This window comes from Ursus americanus, chromosome 6 (genome assembly GCF_024610735.1).
Source record: "Ursus americanus isolate L20-20 chromosome 6, mUrsAme1.1.p, whole genome shotgun sequence".
NCBI classification, from domain to species: domain Eukaryota; kingdom Metazoa; phylum Chordata; class Mammalia; order Carnivora; family Ursidae; genus Ursus; species Ursus americanus.
Genome location: NC_142132.1, coordinates 56,300,569 through 56,318,170, shown reverse-complemented (window position 1 = coordinate 56,318,170; position 17,602 = coordinate 56,300,569). Strand labels below are relative to the sequence as shown.

The 17,602-nt window shown below is 36.2% G+C and overlaps 1 protein-coding gene across 6 annotated transcripts in view; it reads right to left on the bottom strand.

The window, feature by feature from the left end:
• Positions 1 to 14,902, bottom strand: part of HERC4 (HECT and RLD domain containing E3 ubiquitin protein ligase 4) — a 129,858-nt gene extending 114,956 nt beyond the window's left edge. For 3 of the 6 annotated variants that reach the window (XM_045783296.2, XM_045783297.2, XM_045783298.2), the window contains exons 1-2: positions 14,515 to 14,901; positions 12,205 to 12,509 (exon numbers count right to left, since the gene is read on the bottom strand). In XM_045783296.2, the coding sequence (XP_045639252.1) occupies positions 12,205 to 12,430 (226 nt within the window). In that variant the 5' untranslated portion in view covers positions 12,431 to 12,509; positions 14,515 to 14,901. Of the gene's footprint in view, positions 1 to 7,608; positions 7,742 to 7,844; positions 7,946 to 12,204; positions 12,510 to 14,514 lie in introns of those variants that run through there. The other 3 variants (XM_087863074.1, XM_045783299.2, XM_087863073.1) reach the window with 3 other exon arrangements.
• Positions 14,903 to 17,602: the final 2,700 nt, after the last annotated feature.

Sequence of the window (17,602 nt, the reverse complement as noted above, 5' to 3'; positions counted from 1 at the left end):
GATTCCAATTCATTTTATATCTTGCTCCAATACAGCATTACCTCTAAACATCACAATATATTTTTTGAAATTTTGGCATACTTTTGAAAATCTGTCATAATATGAGCTCCAACAAGGTAATAGAAGACAGAAGTATTTTCATGCTTAATGCAGTATCTGGGACATAGTAGGAAGACACGTTTGTGGAATAAATGCCTGAAGTTCAGTTTAAATGAAAAGATGTGCATTGTCTATTTAAAGGCAAATTATGTAAACAACATATACCCCACTTCAGTGTAAGGCAGACCTAAAATTAAATTCCCACTCTAATATTAATGGCAGTTTTCTTTTAAGAAACATTTAGAACACTCAACACATGCCAGGCACTGTTCTTTTTACTTTATGTGTTATCTCATTTAATCACTACAACCACCTTAGGAATGTGGCATGATTATCCTAACAGAAATACTTAGGCACAGAAAGGCCAAGCAATGTGCCCAAGATAACACAGCTAAGAAATAACAGAATCTGTATCCAAGCACTCTAATTCCAGAGCCTATTTAAAAATAATACAGATAGTGTATTTACATTATTTAAAAAAAAAAAAAAGGTATGCAGTAAAAATCTAGGTCTACCATCCATTATTCTCTACAACCTAGTTCTCATCCCTTATTATTAGATGTATGTATCCCTCCAGGGTTTTTTTGATCTATAAGCAAATACAAATATATATTTTTTCTTATTTTACCTAAAACATAGCTTTCTATAAAATGTTCTATACCTTGCTCGTTTTAATGATTTATCTTAGAGATGTTTACATATCAGTACACAAAAAACTCCTTTAATCTTTTCTCAATTACATAGTATTACATCACATTGAACAGATGACAATTTATTTTACCAGTTCCCACCAGACAATTACAAGGTTGTTTCTAATATTTTGCAATTATAAACAATGTTGCAGTAATATGTCAATGAGTCATTTTGTATGAGTACAAATGGAGCTATAAGAGCAAGAGCTATATTCTTGTGCTTCTTGAAGAAAGGATATGTACATTTGCAATTCTAACATGTTTGCAAAATACCCTCCTAGTGTTTACCAATTTACACTAACAACCTACTATGAACACTTGTTTACGGACAGCCTCACCATAGAGGATATAGCAGTCCCCTCCCCTTATTCCCAAGGGATGTATCCTGAGGCCCAGTGGATTCCATTTTGAAACCGTGGATAGTAATGAATACTGTATATACTGTTTTCTCCATATATACATAGGATAATGTTTAATTCATAAATTAGGCACAGTAAAGAGATTAACAATAAAATAATTATAACATACTCTCATAAAAGTTATGTGGTCTCACCCTCTCTCAAAACATCTTATTGTAATGTACTCACCCTTCCGTGAAGATGTAAGATGATAAAATGCCTACTGATGAGATGAAGTGAGGTGAATGATGTAGGCACTGTGACACAGCATTAGATGACTACTGACCTCCTGAAAACATCAGAAGGACTACCTGCTTCTGGACCTGCAGATGACCGTGGGTATCTAAAACCTCGGAAAGTGAAACTCTGGTTTGGGGTTGAAAGCACTATTCTACTACCAAAGTTAACGGTATTTGCTAACCTGTTATGTAAAAAAAATGGTACCTCAGTGTAGTCTTTTGCATTTCTCTTAATATGAATGAAGTGGAAGAGTATTCATTTAAGAGTCATTTGTATTTCCCTTTTTGTGAACTGCTTGTTCATATCCTGCCACCATGTTGCTACTGGACTGTTTTCGTCTTGTCAATCTCTAGGAGTGCTTTATATATGGAAAATTAGCATTCTGATTGAGTCAAATATTTTCCCATTTGCCTTGTAACTTGTTCACAGTGACTTCTACTGAACAAATTTTTTTTCATGTAGTTTACTTTTCTATGCCTCTTCACAATTCAGTCAGAAAGGCTTTCCTGGGGCGCCTGGGTAGCGCAGTTGTTAAGCATCTGCCTTCGGCTCAGGGCGTGATCCTGGCGTTCCGGGATCGAGCCCCACATCAGGCTCCTCCGCTGGGAGCCTGCTTCTTCCTCTCCCACTCCCCTGCTGTGTTCCCTCTCTCGCTGGCTGTCTGTCACATAAATAAATAAAATCTTTAAAAAAAAGAAAAAAAGAAAAGAAAGGCTTTCCTGATTCCAAAATAATAAACAAATTTGTCCATGTTTTCTTTCAGCACATTTATCATTACAGTCTTTACATTTAAATATTTGATTCAGGGGCACCTGCATGGCTCAGTCTATTAACCGTCTGCCTTCAGCTCAGGTCATGGTCCCAGGGTCCTGGGATCGAGCCCCGTCGGCATCATAGGGCTCCCTGCTCAGTGGGGAGTCTGCTTCTCCCTCTGCCCCTCCCCCCTGCTTATGCTCATGCTCTCTCAAATAAATAAATAAAATCTTAAAAAAACAAAACAAAATCCCAAATAAATATTTGATTCATTTGGAATTTACTCAAATATATACATGGCGTGAGGCAGTAATCCAATCTTTTTTGTTCCTTAGATGATAGTCCTACTCATTCCAAGATCATTTATTAACAGTCCCACCTGAATTCTCCCCCATTGATTTGAGGTGATTTAGGTCTATGTCTGGGCTTTATATTCTGTTTAATATGTTTATTTGTGAGGCAGCTTTAACTATTAAGACTTTAAAATTAAAATATTTTACATATTGGGGTGCCTGGGTGCCTTAGTCAGTTAAGGATCTGCCTTTGTTTGGCTCAGGCCATGATCTGAGTCCCAGGATCAAGCCCTGCATCAGGCTCCCTGCTCAGCAGGGAATCTGCTTCTCCCTCTGCCCCTCACCCCACTCTCCTGCTCTCTCTCTTTCTCAAATAAATATTTTTAAAAATATTTTTAAAAAATGAAATAAAATGTTACATATTTCTGCTCTTATTTTTCAGAGTTTTCCTGGCTTCTTTATCTTTCTATAAGAACTAGAGAATCCATTTAATCTAGTTCCTTCAAAAAAAAAAACCACTTGGTATTTTTATTAGGATCACCTTAAGTTAACAAATTAATTTTAGACAAAACTGACAGATCTGCTTAGATTAATATTCCTACTTAACAAACACGGTTTCCGTTTGTCTAAAATTTTTGTGTCCCTCAGAAGTACTTTCAAGTCTTCTTCATATAGATCTTGAACATTTCTTAGGTTATTCATGGGTCATTTTATCTTTCTCTTGCTATTATAAATGGTGTCTTTCATTGTTAACATCTAATTCGTTCTTGTTTCCATTACATTTTAATTTTGATGTGGGGCAAGATTTTAGCCTCTTGGAAGTTATATCCCTCACAAGCAAGACTGAGCTAATATGTACTTTACAGGGTAGTTTTATGATTCTGGGATAATGTATAAAGGATTTAGCTCAGTGCCTGGAACATAATGGTGGTTACCATTATTATTTTTAAATATCAGCATTCCAGTATCTAAATAATATATTACCAATAATTTTTCTTGTTAAATCTCTCTTCAATTAGGAGGTCTGTATCCTTCTTCTCCCTTTACATTGTCATACCAAACTTCTAATGTGTTCCCTTTCCTCTGTACTTCCAGTTGCAGAGGCTTACTCAACTCCCCAACGCAGTGTAGAAATAAATTTATGTTCAGACAGAGGTAACATCAAACTGTCGGGCTTTTACCTAATTACCCTTCAGAAGATAAGTTTAGGTCCATTACGTCCATTTCTGTTAGAATGCCTAGTTATGAAATCTATAGGTAAGCAATACCTGGATCAAAAATCAGAGAGTATACATGCACTAATTTTTTTTAAAGATTTATTTATTTATTTGACAGAGAGAGAAGAAACAGCCAGCGAGAGAGGGAACACAAGCAGGGGGAGTGGGAGAGGAAGAAGCAAGCTCCCCATGGAGCAGGGAGCCCGATGCGGGGCTTGATCCCAAGACCCTGGGATCAGGCCCTGAGCCGAAGGCAGATGCTTAACAACTGAGCCACCTAGGTGCCCCTACACGCGCTAATTAATAAATACTTGGGACCAACTGTGGGAGGCAATCTAAGCTCTACTTTACTTTCATCATGCCATACTTAAAAAAAATTAAAAGCTTCTTCAAATAACTTACAGGTAAAGCAGCTAAACTTTCGTCCAATTGTTTTCAGATGCTCCTAATTCTGCTCCTCTTATAGCCTTATGCTGTTCCTTTCCCATTCCCATTTCCCTTTCACAGAAGCAACAGCGTATCTGAGGACACATTTCCTAGGGGCTCTTGCCTACATGCCACCACATATAGAATACATAGTAACAATTACTTCAGCTCTCAGTGGAATCAAAAGTAACTTCTAGTGATTGCATCTTGTAACTTCAAACACTTTGTTTCCAGTAAAACCTGGAAGTAAGTCATAAAGTAAGGCATAATTAACTAACAAGTTTGTGTCAGTTAAGCAAAAATAAGCAAATGAACGTACTAATAAAATTAAAATGAGTGGGCTATCAGATGGTACCTGGCAAATAAATGTTTCAATTTTAGAAAGGTGTTACATCACCAGGTACTTTAAATAGTCCCCACAAAACACAAAATTGACTATTGTTAACAGATTGTTAATTACTCAAGTAAATAGGCTGGAATCAGGGAGAAATTTACAGTTGAAATGTTAGCCTACTTTGTACTGAAGAGGGAAAAAAACTGGAAATAAAACATTTCATGCCTTTAGCACTGATCCTTCCCCCCACTGACAGTACTGAATTTCTTATTGATCACTGAATATTGTTATGAAGTTCAAAACAGAATTCACCTCACCATCTCTCTTCCCTCCTCCTAAAATAAGACAACTAACATTCCTCCTCTTCCTGGAGTCCACATTTCTATTAATTACTAATTCAACCTTGGATCACACCTGGCTCCCTCCTTTACCTTACTGTAACCAAAGTAACTGGTTACGAAAGCCTGTAAGTTCTTTCTGTCTCCCTAATCTCTTCTTGATCTAACTGCTCCCTTTATTAAAGGGCCATCATTACAGCCTAACTAATTTCTTTACCTCTAAATTCTCTCCCCTCATTTATAAAAACCTGATAATTCTCATTAGAAACTATCAGTGGATATTCACAAACTTAAATTCAAGCTTCCTAGTTTGATTAATTATACAATCTGAGCTCAATTTTACCTTTCTAACCTTCTTGCTCACATTCTCAGACATTTTAGTTAACTGGACTACTATTCCCTTAATAGGCCTCCAATTCGCCTATTGTCATTTGAGCTGCTTTACCTATAAGCACTGCTCTTCATTCTTTCCTCCTTGAAATACTACGTATCCTTTCAGTTCACATACTATCTTCCCTATAGAAACTCACCTACAATCCGCTCTATTCCAAATGGTTACAATATTCCTCTGTACACGGTAATCTGTTTATGCATCTTATAACACTTAGCAAGCACATTTTATATGCATTTCTATTTATTTTTGCACTTGTTTTATATTTCTTTCTGTATCTTTTTTTTTTCTTCCGGATCTTTAAATGATATTCATCACATTATACTCAGAAGTTTGTCAAATGAATACATTTTTAAAACTTTCATTTACAAATATTTTCTTAGTTTATCAACTTTGTAGGGTGAGGCACAACTATGCTTAATTTTGTTTAAATAAATTCAGTTACCGTTTCTTCTAGATTTGCTAAAATTAAAGATATTCTTTTTCCTAAAGAAATTACCAGAGATGCAAATAAAGACTAAACTGATATATACATACATGGTATCATAATTTATAACAAAAATCTGGAAATAAATTCAAAAAAATAGAAAAACACAAATTTTGGTACGTTTAAATGATGAAGTGATGAAGATTATTTAAAATAAATGTTTTAAAACATGGGGAAATACTTATTATCATTTATTACTGAAACAAAAAACTGAGATACAAGAACATACTCTCAGTCTGTGATCACAAACATATGAATACAGAACAAGTGTTAAATTACAATAGTATTTATTTACACATGACAGTATTATGGTTAATTTTTACTTGCCCGTATTTTTCAAATTCTCTACCAAGAACATGAAATACTTTTATAATTAGAAAAAAAACTATGAACTAAAAATGTTTTAGTTTATTTCGTTTATTTTGTATTTAGTTTATTTCAGAATAGCAAGACACTTAGCAAAGGAAAAAAAATGAAACTAAGCTCAGACATCAATAAAAAAAAATTAGGATATTTTTAAATAATGTCAAAAACACATTAAAGGACTCTAGAACTTTTTCTATAAGGCCAAAAAATGCTAAACTAAAATTCTGCCATCCTGGAACTGAAGAAAAAAGAATAATTCCATGCAAATAAAATATTATGGTGTGAAGACTGAGCCACCAATATTCAAGAAACTTCCCTTAATAACAATAATTCCAAAAAACACATTTATACACAGCATGTTCTTCTTGCATGTAAAGTAACTATCACAACTCATTAACATAATTATATATCTTAATAAATAATACTGTCCTCTTAATTCCATCCCCATGAAAAAAATCCATAGAAGCTGAAAGGAGATAAATCATGGGCCCTTTGATATGGTTTCTTCATTAGTGCTTCCCACTTCTCTACTCACTAACACAATCCTAGCACAAAAAAGCCCTTGTAACAATATATGAATACACGTCCTCTATTAGGTTTTCTTTACTATGTATGTACCTGTACCTTACCTATACCCAAGTACCTGATATGCTTTCTAGCCTAGGAAAACGAAGTATCTATGAAGTGGGACTTATTTCTTCAAAGCAATTTTAAAAGTACATGGGGTCTGTAAGAAATGAGCTTTAGTAGTACTACACACTTGTATGATATATTGGGAACACAGATCCCTAAGAACACTCACTAAGGAGATGATGGAAACTAAACCACCTAAGCTTTCACCTGCAACAAGGATTCCTTGTAACTCCCCAAACCGGGAAACTGAAATCTACCATACTCCTATTCTTTCAACGAAAGTAAGTAATTCACTACCAATCAGATAAAAAACACCAATATACCAACCACAAACAAAAAAAATCATTGGTTCTAAATCTTCTAAAGAAGGCTCTATTTGTTAGACTGCTCAGATTAGGCGTCTACTTCTATTTTTGTCTCTTTGTGGATTAAAGGTTTTCAAAAGCATTTATCAAACCAATGCATCCTACAAAGAGCTACATGGCCGACTTAATACAATATAACTAATCTAAGTTCCAATGTTGACACCAAATCAATCGCACCTGGCAGTTACTATGGATCTTGGATAGTACAGCACAGCAAAGCATTAGACAACGAAGGGAAATAGAATACGATATATAACAGAAGAAAGAGAGAAGACTGGGTGTTACCATAGTTGTTTGTTTAAATATTCCTCATACCATACAAGGTTATAATGAAGTACCAAAGTGGTAACACAATGCAAGCATCTTGGTAAAATAATGATTTATTTCAGTAGGCCATCACGTAAAATGGCAAAGAAACAAATTAGTATTGATCTGCCTCAAATAGAAGATATTACTGTAAATAATTCTAAACATAAGAACAATTTAGTGAATAAGGTAGGAGACTGGTAGACTTAAATTTTCAGATTCAATTTATAGATGTTCACCAGTCACCTGCTGTTTTGACAAGTTACTTACCAACTTGTGCTGCCATTTCTCCGTAAATTTATCCCCTAAGATGAGGATAATTCTTGCAAATTGTGTCACAAGCATTTTGAAAGGAACCATGAGTTATTGTGTAATGCTCTTGAAATTCCTCAGATGTAGGGTCCTACACAAAGTAAAGTATTATTATACATCTCTCTAACAGTAGTCATCTGTTTGCATTATGATTTTTTTTCCCTACCCTTGACATGTGATTCTTGGGCACTAACCTTCCTCAAAGAAAAGTGTCCAAAGCAAGCCTCCATTCCTGACCCAAGTAATTACTTTTTTCAAGTCTTCATATCATCCACATCTTTCTCATCCTTAGAAGGTATCATGAAAACTAGGAGTTATAAAACATAATAAGCTTCTTTGGTATTATATGCTTTGGTTCAATAAGAAACGTGGGATAATTTGGTAATTTTAATCTTCTCTTAAGTGAACAGTTTTATTTCACATATTTATACATTTGTTTTCCTATATTACTTTTTAAATTTCAACTATATTTTAAAGAGTTCATTTATATATTTGTGTTTTATGAACAAAGAGAGCAAGTCAGAAAATGATGTAGCAAAAAGGCAAGCAAGTAATTACTGCTATGTGACCAAAATGCTTTCACTGGACTGACCCAAAAGCAGAAATCACCATTTTGGGACATAGGAAAAAGAATCAATGCTCATAATCTTTACAACTTCTATAGAAGAGTTCAGCATAAGCTACAACAAATTTTATCACACTACTGAAAACTTTATCTGCTGCTGACTTTGCTAATCAAGTTAGTCTTCAGTTCAGTTAATGAAATACATGTATTTGAATTTTTAGTTTATGTTGGCATGATATTACATCTTGAAAATAGGACTCTCAATCTTCTTACACAGTTCCTAAAATGATTTCCTTCTGAATTTACGCATCAGAAGGGAGGAGATAATAAAATACATCTTCACTGTATAACATCGGTTATAAAAGTAAAATTTTAAGTTGTTATTTTTTAACCCTCAGAATTACACTAAAATACTGATGGAAACTAGTTTCCTCCTAGATGAATTAACATTCTTTTATCTTCTATATATGGCAGGGGAAAACCTTCATGGGATAAAGGTAAAACCACAGGATTTAGAGTGCTCCCTTAACATTTGCTGGCCTACTAATTGTTAGTCTTTTAATCTCATTTTACTTCAGTTTTCCTCATTTGTAAAATGGGGACTATAACACCTGCCCTAGCTACCGTACAAGCCTGTTGTGAGGATTAAATGAGATAATCTAACTGAAAGAACTCTGTAAACCACGAAAAGCTATCAATCATTTTTAAGAAGACTATATCACATTATTTTAAAAATTTATGGTCATAAAGCATTTAGTACTATTTCTAAATGAAATAAATGGAAACAGATGTGCAAAACATTAGGACCATGGTTACCAAATAATACCTATGATTGAATATACAGTGAATAAATGATCTTGTTAAAAAAAAAGTATACTTCCTATACATTATCTTAAAATCTTCAGAAGTGAACTTGGAAGGAAAGAAATATAAAAATAGAACAGTTTACTTAGGTGGACTGGTCTAGCATATTAAAGATCAAATATATTTAGCTGTTAGCTATGAATTAAGAAACTAAGAGCCACTGGCTAAAAAAAGAGTTCTGAAAAATTCTTATGAAGGAAAAATACATACAGGAAAGTAAAATAGATATTCACTCCTCTGGAAATAATCAGAAAGAGCTAGTAGTGATAGCAAGGGGCATACATATGCAAGAGAACGGAGATGAACATGGACACAATCTGTACTCTTGGTGTATAATAAAAGGTATCAGTGAACCTTTCCTATGTGGTTCCTAAAATTTTCAGAATGGAAACCTCTCCCAATAGGCCACAGGCTGAATCTATTTACTACACTGTAAGACTGAGTCCTCCAGTAGGTTATGATAATTCTCAAGAATAGCTTATCCTTAATGAATGAAGCCACTTGTTTTTCTTTCACTCCTTATAGAATATTTAGTATGCTTATAAAGCCATTATCTACAAGGAAACAATTCCTAGCTCCCTCCTTTCTGTATGCTGTCAGTTTAAAGCTCTGATGAAATGAATTATGTTTATTACATGGTTCTAGAAATTCAATCAGACTCACTCAATTAACAGAAAACTTTAAAACCAATTAAATAAGAACTCCTTACCTTCTAATTCAGTTCTCAAACTCACAAACCAAAAAAAAAAAAAAAAAAGTTGAGGAATACATTTAAATCATTAAAGAATTATTTCCAAGGGAAATAATTTTAGTTAAAAACATTAAAAGTTTCCACTCAAACACCTTAAATCAAAACTGAGGTTAAAAGAAAAGTCCCTCTCAGAGCAACTACCTCCTTTTGAACTTTTACTTTCTCCTACCTCTGTAACTCAGATATACTTCAATGTGTCATTGAACCTGGACTTCCAGTAAAAAGCTTTTCTCAAGATCAGGCTCCTTTTCTTTAAAACTAAACTATTTTAGCTCCAGATTTATTTTCTGGCTATTTATGTGATTGGTGGCTGAATTAAAATTAAGACTTCACTTTCTCCCAGGAATCTTTAATCTACCCCATAATGACATTTCCCATCATTTAAATTTCCCAGTTTCAAGGGACGTATCATATCATGTCAACCTTCAATCCTCTCCAACTATTTCATTTATGTATGTCTTAACTCCCAACCCAGGCTCCAAATTTTTCAAAGACAAAGTTTATGCCTTTTTCATTTTTCTAGTCTGTAAGTGTACCCTGGACAATAAGGCAATCCTGAAGAGGTATTGTAAATTAGGTAAACCCACGCTCCCAACTTTATATTACCAAATAATGCTTCCAAGATGAATCAATACAGTGATATAAATGTCACAATGCAATCATCACAATGTCAACATGACTACAGAAAAACCTCTCTTGGCTAGTTAAGTTCTCAGAATCTTACCCACAGAGTTAAAAGCTGTTAAAGACATACACTACTAATGCACAGTGTCTACGTTGTCCTGGACACAAAACAGATGCTTAGTAAGATTCAAAAAATTTAAACTTCAGTAAATTTCAGTAACTATATTGGCAATTCCTGTGTGCTGGCTTTGTACTTTTTACTTGTCCTGTAGCCTCTCAGAAATTACTAAAGCAATACAAAGATTTGTTCAATTATTTCTGTGGAGCATGTTAAATATAAAAAAAGCAACAGCCCCAAAACCATGAATATCTCTACTTGAGGCAGCATTCCAAGCCAAGCAAAAAAGATAAAGGATATATCTGCCTCTGAAGCAATGATAGCAAATACATACCAATAAATCACCATTCATGTCTACACATGAAAACCTCAATATCTAAGATTATGAAATTCTGGTAAGATTCCATAAAATATTCTTAGTGAGGTAGGGTACAAGACAGCTGCCGCTTTACCTTGAGTTCTTCAATAATTAAACCTACTGTATCAAAGATTGCTACCATTCATCCGAAAGTCTTAAATTACAAATTAAGGCAGAAGGAAAAAGATTAAGACCCTACCAACAAAGAAAGGATGAAAACTACACAGTATTTATATGTTAGAAAGGTGAGGTTTGGCATGGTGGTGAGATGATATGAAAGATGACTAACATACTTTAATATTTAATATCTTACTATTTTATACCTACATTAACCTCTCAAAAGTAGACTAACAATAAAAACCACTGAAATAATGAAGTGGTAAAGAAAAATAATTCCATAGAAAATACTTCAGTGCCATTATTGTTAGAGTTAACAGAAGATACTATAAATCAGTACAGCTGCAGTCTTATCTGAATTTACCATCTTAAGATTAACTGTTAGTAATCATAATTGAGAGCAAAATTCACATAACAATATTTCTAAGTGTGGTAATATTTTAAAGTCTGTCTACATCTAGGAAAAGAGAACATGACAATGTGAAGAAATTCCTCAAAATTCTCATTACACTAAAAATTATTTTACATTTGGCTTATACGGCTACTACAAAATCAGTACATATCATAGTAACAAACCTTTTAATAGCTAGTGCTGCTACTTGAAAGTATGAAATTAGGGGAATAAAAGATATTTCAAACTAAACCAAATAAAATTATGTATTTCAAATACAACAGGGAGAACAATAGAAAAATCAGGATATATTTTAGGCAAGCTCCCATCTTATTTACTTTTCTTTCTGATGTGTGGAAAACAACACAATAAATTATGCATTTAATATCTGCCAAGGTAGCTGAATAATACTTTTTATTAGACAGGACCTACATCTATATGCTCTATATCTATATACTCTGTCTGAAAGAAAAGGTATCTACATGGCATGCTGGTTTTCTCTCTTGTCTTACATCACCATAATTATATTCTGAAACCAAAGCTTCATACAGTAAGGTTTTATAACAATAGTAGTTTAAAATAGTAGAAACCATGAAGTAATCAAGTACTTAGAAGCATGCAAATGTAAAGGATATATTTAACTCCTAGTCTGCTTTTAAAGCTTGATTAAAAAAAATATGGGTTTAGGACTAGAGAAGTTATTTGACATTTCAAACTTACATGATATAATTATTAGAAAGAGCAAACAAAAAAAATTTCAACTTACCTGGTTTCTTTCTGGATTTTTCATGACCTAGCTGTCCTAGATCATTACATCCACATGTGTACACTGTTCCATCATCCAGAACAAATACAGTATGTCTGAGTCCACATCCCACATCTCGGACCTTTTTATTTATAAAAAAGTCACTTTTTCTGGGCTCTAGTACAATTTCTTCATCAATTCCACCCAAACCTAGCTGTCCAAAGGATGCATTTCCCCAGCACAACATGTTTGTAATTCTTTTGGTCTTCCAGTTTCAATAAAAAACTTCCTTCTGAAACACTGGAAAGTTGGAGGTATACCTATATCTGAGGAGATACAAAAAAGTTAATATGACTTCAAAGGGAAAATGATGTATAATTTTTCTTTCAAGTGCTATGCTACAATAATTACTACATAGTAAACATGAAATCATTTTATAATATGCTCATAACTATCATCCAGTTTCAAAAACCAATCAGTTGAATTTTTAAAAATATATACAAACGCAGAAAATTTCACTCTCTATAATTCTTTCCAAAATTTAAAACATATTAACTAGTTTTGACTTTTTGCTATCTTGTGGTAGACTAATCTAATGGAAATACTAAGTACTTTGATGAAATTAATTTTTGCTTCACTTTAAATCATTTTATTCTCAGCAAGAAATAAAACATCTATCCACTACCCCCAAAATCAAGTATATACACAGTGAAAAATTTTGCCAACTTCACAAACATAAAACCTTGCAATCTTCCTCAAATCACAACATAATTAATCCTTTTAATACCTACCTCTGTATCAGCAAACAAGTGAAGTTCTTATTTTTTTTTTAAAGATTTTATTTATTTATTTGACAGAGATAGAGACAGCCAGCGAGAGAGGGGACACAAGCAGGGGGAGTGGGAGAGGAAGAAGCAGGCTCACAGCGGAGGAGCCTGATGTGGGGCTCAATCCCATAACGCCGGGATCACGCCCTGAGCCGAAGGCAGACGCCTAACCGCTGTGCCACCCAGGCGCCCCGTGAAGTTCTTATTTTTAACACAAATAAAACCAATAATGGAAACTTTAAATTTCCCACAATTCAAATGATCTTCCAATTTTCACACTAATAGGCCCTAGAGAAAAGTACGGTTCTCTCTCGCCAAACCTCAATCTTAAAACACTCGCCTCCAAAGATGTATTTTACAAATCAAAATAGTAACACTCCGACCTCACTATTTAATTTTAAAACTAAGTCAACGTACATAATTATATACTCACAAAACAAAATACGCAGTTTAAATATGAAGATGCGCCCCCAAATTCAACATTTTCTATTACGAATGGTTAACCGTGACTGAAAAATATTTCCCCTGGGCAATCCGTATCTATCTATACCTCTGTGACAAGTATTTGGAAATGGGAGAAAACTGCAAATAACCTTAGAACTGCCGATTTTTCAAGAATAGGAATGGGGGATGGGACATTAATAGTTTGGTGGCGAAATCTGTAGAACTTTCCAGTACACCGAGTATTTCTTCCCTTGTAGACACGTATCAAAGAGTCCACTTCATGTAAACCCACACAGGCTTTTAAACACATCACGTTACTAAATAACAATTTCAGGAAGTCAGCCTTATTCCCGTTGTAGTCAATCACGTTCCTTACACAGAACCTGAGAAGTTTCAAAACCCTTCAAAACTTTCCTACGTTCGGGCTAGCAATTGCCAAAGCTGTCCATTCCATGACCTATCCATTCAGAGTTGTTTGATTTTATTCTTTCGGGACATCGGAACTCGATGGTTCCCGAGAGTTCTGCATTGTCTAACCGTATTTTTTTTTTTTTTTTAAGAATAGAGGACACAAAAATACCTCCGATTTCAGCGCAGGGGGTTTAACCATCCTTTTCTTTAAAAAGTCAGAAGGTATGGTAAAGGCGTCCTCTCGCCAGCAACAGGTAGGGGAATGAGAAGCACTTTATTCCCATCATTCCCTGAACATGCACTCAGACCAGCTCAGGGGATCCAGGAGAGAGAAATCGTCTGCACACACCCAACCCCGCGGGCCGACCAGTCAACTACCGCAGCAGCCCGCTCGCAGCAGCCGCAGAGGCCGGGCGACAAGGCTCCGCACTTCGACCGCCCTCAGTCGGAGGGAGGCCCTTCCCCAAGGAAGTGCGACATTCCAGCCCCCCGGCCAGAGAGCACCGACAGAGCCCTGGTCCCCCGCCCCCCACCCTGAAGAAGCGCTGAGAAAGCACCCAGCGGCAGGCCGGCCTGTATCCGCCCAGCCCCGCCTGCCCCCTCCCTAACGCCGTCACACGCCCCCGAACCCACAGGGGCAACGACTCACCCAGTCCCTCAAGGCAGGGGAAGACCAGGGCGACGGGGGGCGGCGCCTCCCCAGAGAGCGAGGCAGCGCGGCAGCCGAGGCAGGTCTCCAGCTCCTGGACCCTCTTTCTTCAGCCAGCGGCGGTGAACACCAGGGCTCCTCCGGCGTCGGTGCCGCTGCTCCGCTGCTCCGCTGCCCTCCTCCCCGGCTCCTGTGAAACTTTACCGGGTACCTAGAGAAAAGCAGCAGTCACCGCTGTCCAGTCCAGAAACAGCCGTCAGCGACCCGGATGGAGCGGGAGGGGAAGGACAGGAGGCAAGCGGGGCGGAGAGCGCGAGGGGTGGGGAGAGTTGGGGAAGAGACTAGGGAGGAGAAGGGAGAGGGGGAAGGTAGCTACGCGGGGAGGGGGAGGGGCAGGCCGGAAGTGAACCACAGAGCATGCGCACGAGCCCGCCCACTTCCCGGCCCGCGCGCTTGCGCCGGAATCCTCCCAGGGCACATCGACTCGCGCGCCTGCGCAGTGTCTCTTCACGTTGCTTTAAGAGGAAAATGCCAAATACAGAAGTTGGGAGTTTGCGTAGGCGAGTGGGGGTGTTTGGCATGTCTTGTAAGAAAGCGTCTGCGCGCTGATTGGTATTTTAGTGAAGAAAAGTCCTTCGTTTGCTGGTTTGGCTGTCTTTCTGCTCATACGTTCCAGTCTCTATTATTTCATTCTTTTTCCGAGGAGAATTTGAAGTGGCAGATAAACATCGCAAATACAAATATAAAGGCGGGTGAAGCCTTTTATTTTACCCTTAGCCTCAACTGGAGCTAATCTGAGGATGCCAGGTACATTCATAGCAATGACTGAACCTATTGGCATTATATATATCGGCACCAACAGTTCAGGCTCCTGGTGTCATGATGGCTGCCAGCACTTTGCCCTCTGCCTGAAAAATAAACTTACACAGTGCAGGGCCTCCTTCATAAGCAACGCATGTGACTGGAGTCCCTGCTTCATAAAAACGAAGTCTGGCTTTCCTAGGGCAGTCTTCATAACAGTCTCTTTTAAAGGAGGAAAACTTGAAACAAGGCACTCTTGAAATTTTGCTAGTCTTTGCTAGAACCTGTGGCCTCATAGTGAACGCTGAGAGCTCAGGAAGTATTCTTCAATAAAACAAGTTTCTTTGTGTCATTGAAAAATGTGTTTCAGATTAGGAAATGCCTGTGCTAGAATATGTATGTGTGTTATTGTCTTAGGACTGCCATAACAAAATGTCATTAATTGGATGACTTAAAACAAATTTATTGTCTCACTATTACGGAGGCCAGATGTTGGAAATCGGTGTGGCAGCAGGATTGGTTCTCTCTTGAGGTCTCAAAAGAGAATCTCCTCCGTACGTTTTTAACTTCTGAGGATTGCTGACAATCCTTGGTATTTCTTGGTTTGTAGATGCATCACTGTAATCTCTGCCTCCATCTCTATATGGTATTCTTCCTGGTGTGTCTGTGTCCAGATTTCCCTCTTATAAGGATACCATTCATTGGGTTAAGGCCCACCCTGATCCATTATGACCTCTTTTTAACTGAATTACATCTGCAAAGACCCTCTTTCCAAATAGGGTCACATTTTCAGGTAGTAGAATTTAGAGTTAAGCATATCTCTTTGGGGGATCCAATTCAGCTCACAGCAGTGTGTTACAAAAACAAGCATAAACATGACAAGATACTTAAGCAAAGGATAATTTCAATATTGGGAGTGATGGGGATGCTAACAAAACATTCTTTATTCTTATTTTGATAGTTTCATTGCCCTGGACTTTTGTTGTCATAACTTTAAGGACTTGATGTCTCAATATATCGTTAAAGGGGAAGTTATGGAATCTGGGATCTTTAAGATACGTACTTGATATTGCAACAAATAAATACTAAAATTTGAGTGGCTTAACATAACAAAAGTATATTTTCTTGGTGTGAGATCTTAGAAAAGAACCTGTGATTATCTTTAAGACAAGTATAGATTCAGAGGGCTATTAGGATAATGTAAATTTATTGTATAAAAGCATCATTAGATTGATGAGTACAGCCTCTGGTGCGGGTTTCTCTGGATTCAGAGCCTGAGGCCATCTCAGACCATCTCAAACTTCTGTCCTTCTATTCTCCCAAAGACACCTACAGACATTTATTAATGGTCTGTTTTACAGAAAATTACTTCTTAGTCACAATTTCTATAGATGGAGAATGTTAATAATCCATATTTCACTGGGTTATGAGGATTTAATAAGGTAACATGTACAGTGTCTTCCTTGTACCTGGCAAGTATTTAGAAAATATTAGCTTTTACTATTATTAACATTATCCTTAACTACAAGGTGTAAAACATTTGGGAAAGCATTTCATCTCACCAATAATGATATAATTTTAATTTAGAAGAAATGTAAAATACCTTTTACCTGTTATTTTCATTAAAAAAAAAAAATAGTGCCCAGACTGTTGAAAGACCACTAAAATAGGTATTCATTCTTTTCCACTCTACCCCTTGCTACTTTCCATCCAGCCATACTGCTTGTGCTGGATCTCACCTCACCTCCTTCATTCATGTCTCTACTGGTCACCTTTCCAGTCTTCCTTGACCACCCTATCCATAATACTACCCCCCCAGAATCTTATCGTGCTTTATTTTCTTTCATATCCATTATCACTACCTGATATTTTATTGTATAATACATAAATGTATACTGTTGTATTTATTATATTGCATATCATATATTGATAAGCTTTAAGATAAATAATTATATATAGTCTATATATACAGCTGACCTTGAACAGCACAGGTTTGAACTGCATGGGTCCACTTATATGAATTTTTTTACAGTAAAATACTGTAAATGTATTTTCCTTATGACTTTTTATATAGCATTTTCTTTTCCCTAGCTTACTTTATTGTAAGAATACAGTATATAAAACATATAACATACAAAATATGTGTTAATCGACTGTTGATGTTATTGGTAAGGCTTCTGGTCAACAGTAGGCTATTAGTAATTAAGTTTTGGGGGAGTCAGAAGTTATACATGGATTTTCAACTCTGCAGGTGATCATCACCCCAACCCCTGCATTGTTCAAGGGT